At 36.5% G+C, this 8,686-nt stretch overlaps 1 protein-coding gene across 1 annotated transcript; it reads left to right on the top strand.

Moving 5' to 3' along the window:
• The first annotated feature begins 3,818 nt into the window (after positions 1-3,818).
• Positions 3,819-7,528, top strand: LOC146694206 (extracellular calcium-sensing receptor-like). Its single transcript, XM_085478709.1, has 8 exons — positions 3,819-3,847; positions 4,260-4,554; positions 4,657-4,946; positions 5,105-5,400; positions 5,719-5,927; positions 6,077-6,298; positions 6,390-6,513; positions 6,624-7,528. The coding sequence occupies exons 1-8, from the start codon at positions 3,819-3,821 to the stop codon at positions 7,526-7,528; spliced, it is 2,370 nt and encodes a 789-aa protein (XP_085334835.1).
• The last annotated feature ends 1,158 nt before the right edge of the window (positions 7,529-8,686 follow it).

Raw genomic sequence — 8,686 nt, 5'->3', positions numbered from 1 at the left:
TGGATTCATGGATTTTTTTTCACATTCTGTCTCTCACAGTTGAAGTGTACCTCTGGTGCAAATTACTGACCTCTGTCATCATTTTAGGTGGGGGAACTTGCACAATTGGTGGCTGACTAAATACTTTTTTGCCCCACTGTATGATGGTTCTTTAAAGAACCATGAAGACATCTGAAGAACCATTTAAGAACCATAATTTTTCTGAGTGTAGAGTAGTAGTAGTATTAAAACACTCAATTCAATGGAAGAGGTGATCATCACTTTTATATGTTCAAGTGCATGTGTGGAGAATATAATAAGGCCTTGAGGCAATGAGATGTAAAACACAATATTTATGAGTGTTTTAAGTTGTAAACTGGTCAGATTTGAACATGACAGGAAGGCTAGACACGCCATGGCAAAAAGACGGACAAAAGTAATGAAGGCACAATAAAGGAAGTAATACTAAATACAAGACACAAAATGTAAAAGACCACATAACCCCCCCCCCCCCCCCCCCAAAAAAAAAAAAACAAAAAACAAAAAAAAAAAATAATAATAGAGATGCATTAACAAAGACTTGACAAGATACAAGAGGATAGGAAGGCTAGACTTAAACCCAAGGAATTCAAAATATGGACAAGAAACACTAAAAGAAAATCAGATTACAATGGTAGCGAAAACAAAACCCTAAACACAGAAGATTTACAATAATGGGGAAAAATCAGCAAGGAACAAAAGTAACCAATAAACAAACTAGTGCAAAACCCAAAACTCTGGGTCAAAGACCCAGGGCCATGGCCTGGGTCTTTAAAGCCTTTAAATTTCCAGCATTATGGTCCAGTCAGTCATATCATACACTAATCTATTTATAGCAGCTGTCAATTGGAATTCTCATATCCCATCCCATGTTCATAAATTCTTGTTCTATGTCATCATCATATAGTTTTAAACATAAAAAAACAGTAAAAAAAAATTAAATAATCTTTTTAATGTGTTTATTACCATTTTTTGGAGCGAAGACTTTTTTTTTCTTTTCTTTTCTTCTGACCCTGTGTTTGGAAATGTGTAGCCAATTAGATTATGGCATGAAAATCTCAAAATATACACTTAAAACCAAATCAAGGAAAACAAAATATTTTTTTTAAAATCTCGAGAACACAATAGAAGAATATTTAGAAAATTTTGACACGTCTCTGGAGCTGCATCAGATATAGGGTTTTTTGGCTTTAGATTTGACTTTACTATCATCAGTATAATCAAATCAAACCCATCTATACTGCTATACATGATCTGTCCATTCTCATAGACATGCTCTGTGTCCATTTTTTAACCCATGTTTCGAAAATGCAACTATATATCAATAAATGTCCGCTCTTAAAATTTACTTATTAGATTTTTTTTTGTCTCGTCTCGTTAATTACTCCCAACTGTGTCCCCCACCTGTGTGTAATCTTCCTGTGTTTCTCTGAGTGTATTTAAGTCTTCTGTCATTGTAGTTGCTTGTCCGTCTGTGTATCCACCATGTCTCACTCGTGTGTTTTCCCTGCTGTCAACCATCGTCTGCCTCAGCTTGCTCTCATTCTTGTTCAGGTTCGTGTCCAGTAGTTAGTTTGTTCCCAGTATAGTTTAGTCCTTCCTCCGTTTGCCATTTGTCCATTTTTATTTTGTGTTTAACCCTTTAAGACCTACCATAGAACCAAGTCCGCCAGAGCTTATATTATATTTTTACATGCTGTGGAGCCATTTTTGGGAGCATTTCAAGTTGCTATACATCAATACAACCATTATAGCCCAGATTTTAATAATATGTATTCATTAAGTGCATAGTAATTACATAAATTGCAAAAAAGTGCAATAAACTACAAAAAAATTGAAAATCGTTTTTGCTTTTTTAACATATATTTGTAGTTAGAGAAATTTACGAGGCGTATCCCTCAAAACTGTAAATACAAAAAAGTTGCACAAAATAGTTTCCCACCACAGGAAATTTATTTTGAGTGTCTTCATAGTTTTATTTTTGAAATACACCAATTTTTATACACTGCAGGAAAAACGAAAATAAATATTATACTGCAAATTTGCAAAAAAGCAGCATATGCATCAAAATAAACTATTTCCAGCAGTGCAATATGAGTCCTAAGCATCCCAGAAACGACACAGAAAGTCATAAAGTCAAAGATAACTTTTAAAAAGACGGGTATAGGCCCTGAGGCCCTGATAGTAAAAAAGACTACATTTCCGCGAAAATGACGTCACTTCCGGTTTCGGGGAGGTAATGGCGGAAATGCAAAAGTTCGCGCTGACGTCTATTCCAACGTAGGAAGTGTTATGACCAGCTGATTGGATCGGTAAAGCGTGTTTCTGGAATATTATGTTTTTGTTCCTGCAAGCGCTTTTTATGCAGTTTTTGCAAAGCTTTATGTGGAAGGAAACCGTGACCTAGGACAAGCTGATGGCATAAGATGTAAGTACAACTCCTCCGGTTTCATATGCAAAAAAATTTTTTGCGCTAGCTTACGTGGTTGCAGTGCTACTGGGATTTAAAAATAGTTACGCAAAACAGAGCGTGCCCACTCCGATCAGCTGTAAAGGGTTAATAAACCACCTTCACACCTTTACAAGTGCCTGCATTTGGATCCTCCTTTATCAATTAATCAATCAATCAATCAATCAATCAATCAATCAATCAAAGCTTTATTCGCTACATGCAGGTTGCCCTGCAGTGAAATGGGACCCCCGACCTTACACACACAACACAGACATTACATGGGGATACAAGTCGGAGATCGGTAGCGTTACAGAAAAAACACTGAAATATACACTACAGTGGGTAAGTACAAGAGGAAATTACTTCCACACGGCTCATCTCACTCGCCGTGACAGTCACAGGTTAAGTGAAACTAAACACAATGACAAAGAAGACAAGACTCCTTCAAAATAAACGAGGAAACATGGAGATATAGACATGACAACACAAGTTTGACAGACTAGACTAGACAAGAAACCAAACACAAAAACCAAGGAGACAGATGATAAATGATGGCTAACCTAAAGCTCAGCTTAACCCTAAATACGAATAAAACATGAACTAATAATCACAAACCTAACATAAGAAACTCAATAATAGAGAAATAAATTCAAAATGCTGGCACTGCATGTGAGAGACCCAGCCAATGACAATTGTGAATATAAATTACATAGCAGTGAACTTTAAATTGAACTTAGAGCCAAGTTTTAGAATGATATATTTCCTGAATATTTTTTTAAATATTTGTAGTGAAACAATAAATCATAGAATATCTTATTGTTAAAATCAATCAATTAGATGTGTATCTAAATTTAAATTAGAAAAGATATTCAAATTGGGTAATGGTTCACAAGAGGAAAACAGAGATATGATCATATTGCTATATCCATAGTTCATAGAACATATAGACTTAATTAAAGGCTACTAGGTAAGGGCGTGATCTTTTGAAAAGTTATACCAAAACTAGTGGGTGTGATAAGCTATAAAAATGAGTGAGAACACAAGCTTGCTATATAGAAACACCTGACATCAAGCAGGGATGGAGAAAGCGGTGGCTTTCATTGGTCTGGTATTGGCTGTATGTTTGTTTCACCTGAACTCAGCTGCTGCCTTGGGTGTTTCTCTAAATGATTTGTATCAGAGGACTCCACTTACAGGGGCTCTAGCTGGTACTGTGGTTTCATCTGTGAATTGTAAGCCGCAGGGTAGCACTCGTCTACCTGTATTCTCAATGGATGGAGACTTCACTATTGGTGGTATTTTTTCTATTCACAACTATGTGCACACAGTTAACAATAACTACACCACCATGCCTGAGCCAGTAAGATGCAGTGGGAGGTCAGTAAGAGAGAGAAATTGGTGCTAAAAGGATGCTGCATTGCTTTTGTACTGGGCTGAAAATTCTTTGCTTTTATTTTAGTATATGTAAAAATACTGAGTAATCCATAGACATTCTGCTTATTGTTTTAAAAACTGAAATTATATAGTGTGTTAAGCAATTGCTTTATAAATGTGTTACTTAATATTTTTATATAAAAAATAATTTGACTTCCTCTTTGTATTTTACATTAGTTTCTCATAATAAATGGCTCAGGGTTACCCTGTCATGCCTTTAATCAAAAGATATATTACAGTGATCATCTGACCATAGTCCAAAAAAGCCTGTTTGTTAGGGTGATTTCTTGAAATTTAACCTGATCTAAGTTTTTGTAGGCTAAATTCTAACAGTAACATAATTGTGTGTCTCCAGCATGGAATCTCGAGAGCTGCGATTCTCACGTGCAATGATCTTTGCCATTGAACAGATTAACAACAGCACAGACCTGCTACCTGGAATCAAACTCGGGTATCAGATCTATGATTCATGTGCATCTGTGCTTGTGGCGGTGCATGTGGCATTTCAGTTTTTGAATAGCTTGGACCCTGTGTTTTACATTGGCAATAACTGCTCCCAATCTGGTATGGTGATGGCTGTTGTTGGTGAGTCTGGGTCTACACCATCCATCAGCTTGTCACGAGTCATCAGTTCCTTTAAGGTTCCTCAGGTAAATATTTGAATTTCTGGAAACTTTAGATTGGAAATATGGATGTGAATTATTTTTGATTGTGCTGTCATTGAAAGAGTTTTGTTTCCTCTTTTGCTTTAGGTTAGCCACTTTGCCACATGTGCATGCTTGTCTGACAAGCAGCAGTACCCGAATTTTTTCAGAACAATTCCCAGTGATAAGTTCCAAGCTGGTGCACTAGCCAAGATGGTAAAACACTTTGGCTGGACTTGGATAGGTGCTGTTCGATCAGATTCGGATTATGGAAATAATGGCATGGCATCTTTTCTACAAGCAGCACAGAAAGAGGGGATCTGTGTGGAATACTCTGTATCTTTCTATCGGACTCACCCACATAGCAGGATCCAGAGAGTAGCAGATGTTATTCGCAGGTTTCCACATTAATATTAACTGTGTGGAGATTAGTTTACATTCTTATAAATAAATGTTTTGTGGTGACATATTCCACAGTAAGTTATTGAGATTGATACTTTGCATTTTACACAGTTAAAAACAAAAAAGCTTCTAATGTGTTATGTTGTCTCTCAAGGTCTACAGCTATGGTTATTGTGGCATTTGCAGCTATAGGGGATATGGCAATCCTGTTGGAGGAGCTTTCACATAATCCTTCCCCACCGCGCCAGTGGATAGGCAGTGAGGCATGGGTAACCAGCCCAGAATTAATGAGGTACAGTTTCTGTGCTGGGGCCATTGGATTTGGGATTCAGAAGTCTTTAATCCCAGGTCTCAGAGATTTCCTGCTAAATCTGTCTCCCTCTCAAGTAGCAGCATCTGCATTGCTTACAGAGTTCTGGGAGGATGCATTCAACTGCACACTGAAAAAAAGTAATAAAGTGTTCTTAGTTTTAAAATTACTCTGACAAACTCATGGTGTTATAAAGTCTGCTGCTGCTTCATGAGCAAATCCATTTCCACAAAATAATGAAATATGAATTTGAAAAAGGATGCATCAGTGAAAATAATCTCACTTGATACAAAGACTTTTAGGTCAAGTTCAAGTATTTTAGTTCCAATGTTTTTTTTAACCCTTTGTCAAATCTGATTGTGAATGTTAAGATAATTGGTTAAATGCATCAGAGAGAAGGCATCTAATATTTTTCATTCAATGGTGAAATCATCTGCCCTGTCTTTCTGTATCTGTAGGTGCTGCTGCTACAAAGAATAACGTGTGTGATGGAAAAGAAGACATACTGAATCTCCAAAGCCCATATACTGACACGTCTCAGCTTAGAATTACTAACATGGTGTACAAGGCCGTGTATGCAATAGCACATGCCATTCATAATGCAGTGTGTCAGAGAAAAAACGTCACATCTCAGTGTGACAAACTGACCAGGTTAGAGTCCAAACAGGTCAGTCAAAAATCAGTTCCGGTGACTTCATTACCCATAGTAAAATGCTAATGTAAATTAATTATTAATAGTAAAAGTAAAAATTATTACAGAGTATTGTTTTCTTTTTTCCCTCTCCCCTCTCATCCTGTCTTAACTGATCCTTTCAGGTTTTAAATCAGCTGAAAACAGTGCATTTTTCTCAAAACGGGAATGACATGTCATTTAATGATAATGGGGATCCTGTAGCAATTTATGAGCTGGTTAACTGGCAAAAAAGTAAAAGTGGAGATGTTAAAATGGTATCTGTAGGGCTGTACGATGCATCACTGCCAGTGGGCCAAGAGTTCCGGATCAATAGAAACATAACCTGGATGGAGGGTACCACAAAAGTAATGACAATCTGAATGAAACTTTAAAGAATGGAATTATTACAGCTCTGTAATAATTACATCTATTCTGCTGTTTTTATGTCTTTTACAGGTGCCGGTGTCAGTGTGCAGTGCCAGTTGTCCTCCAGGAACTCGTAAAATGCTGCAGAAAGGAAAACCCATCTGCTGCTATGATTGTATACCATGTCCTGAGGGCGAGATTAGTAATACTACAGGTAGAAAAGAATTATTTCCATATTTCCTAAAATGCCTTTATGGCAAATGTCTGTAACACTGAATATTTTGCAAGAAGCCCTCTCTGATTTTCTTTATTCTTTCCATTTAGATTCTTCTGATTGTTTACCATGTCACAAAGAGTTCTGGCCTAATGCAAAGAGAGACACTTGTATCCCTAAGCCTGTAGAATTTCTTTCATTTCAAGACATCCTAGGGATTATCCTGGCTACATTTTCAGTTCTTGGTGCTTGTCTGGCCATCATAACTGGGGCTGTATTCTTTTATCACAGGACATCTCCAATTGTCAGGGCCAACAACTCTGAGCTGAGCTTCCTGCTGCTCATCTCACTGACTCTGTGTTTCTTATGTTCATTAACTTTCATTGGAGCACCATCTGATTGGTCCTGCATGCTGCGTCACACTGCGTTTGGCATCACCTTTGTACTCTGTATCTCCTGCGTACTTGGGAAAACTATAGTGGTTTTAATGGCTTTTAAAGCTACACTTCCAGGTAGCAATGTGATGAAATGGTTTGGTCCTCCACAACAAAGAATGACTGTTGTGTCTTTCACCTTTATTCAAGTTTTAATATGTACTATTTGGTTGGTACTTAGCCCTCCATTCCCAATTAAAAATCTAACCACATACAAGGAGAAAATCATACTGGAATGCGATTTAGGCTCCCCTGTTGGCTTCTGGGCTGTTCTCGGCTACATAGGCCTACTTGCCTCCTTTTGTTTTGTTTTAGCTGTCTTAGCCCGCAAATTACCTGATAATTTCAATGAAGCCAAATTCATCACTTTCAGCATGCTGATATTCTGTGCAGTGTGGATCACCTTTATCCCAGCATATGTCAGCTCTCCTGGGAAATTCACTGTAGTTGTGGAGATTTTTGCCATTCTGGCCTCTAGCTTTGGACTAATAATGTGTATATTTGCTCCCAAGTGTTTTATCATTTTGTTTAAGCCTGAGAAGAACACCAAGAAAAATTTGATGAACAAAAACCAATCATAGTATATCCTTGTTTCAAAAATGGTTACTATTGCAAGCAGACATTTCACAGTTTACATAATAGTACATAATAAAATTCTTTAGTTTTAGTTGTTATTTAAATTAAATAATTATAATTCTTTCTGTGAATAATTTCTTAATATACATATAATGTTATTCAATTATACATTATTTATACCTGTATTTCTTAATGTAAAAATAATTATTCCAAAGTTAAGAATCTAAATAAATTCATGATCCCATGTAAACATGATTTTGTCCAGAGTTTTTTCTCAGTGGTTAGATACCATTGCTTACAATATTTCCATTTGTATCAAAAGCTAAGGGAAAAATTACCAGCATAAATGTAATTTGAAATGAGTAAAGTTTGCCATGTTATATGTTTATGCTTGGAATTTAATTAAAATGAATTCATTGGTTGCCACTGGGAAACCCTGTGTTTGCATGTGGATGCTACTTTGAAATTTACCACACATCTAAATGTTGCACAAGCAAGCGCACGGCTGTAGCTTCCCAAAGCAAAGCAGTACCTACCACAAATTCACCTACCAGAAAATTGCATAGCAACATTTACAAAACAAAAGACTGCCATGGCATTAAACCAATCTCTAAATCAGTGTTCACTCAAGCACAGCATATAGTTAGGGTATTAACCAGGGTTTAAAATATAGTGAGTTCCAGAGGCAGAGGTATAGCTATGTTTGTTTAAGTGCTGGAGTACATTGGTCATGCACAAACCCAAAATGCATGTATATGTTGAAGTTATTTGTTTCTAAGGCTACTTAACCACAGTGGTAGGTGTACATATGTCATTTAAACATAAATGAGGAAAAGTGATCGAAAGTTAGACTGCGTTTGAATTTGTCACTGTGGTAAGGTCGAAGTACAGTTCAGTCCTCTGCTGTATAGATACAGAAAAGGGTTGGTTTATTTCAAAGTATTTCATATAAACATGAAATCTTTGTTACTGTTTATCTGTGCTGTGTGTCAAACAACAGAAACATTTTGTAGTACCATTATATAGCAAATACTGACCCATCACTGTTTGTTTGCTTTTGTTTGTTTGTTTCATTGTTTTTGGTTTGTTTCTTTGTTTGCATTCAATGAAATATGACAGGAATTTAATTGAAATGTGAACAAAAAAAGGGACATTTTTAACAA

The sequence above is a fragment of the Copadichromis virginalis genome, linkage group LG14 (assembly GCF_057382275.1).
Source record: "Copadichromis virginalis isolate Kocher_CV1m ecotype Utaka linkage group LG14, C_Virginalis_male_GT1.1, whole genome shotgun sequence".
NCBI lineage: Eukaryota > Metazoa > Chordata > Actinopteri > Cichliformes > Cichlidae > Copadichromis > Copadichromis virginalis.
This window is presented reverse-complemented; position numbering and strand designations above follow the sequence as displayed.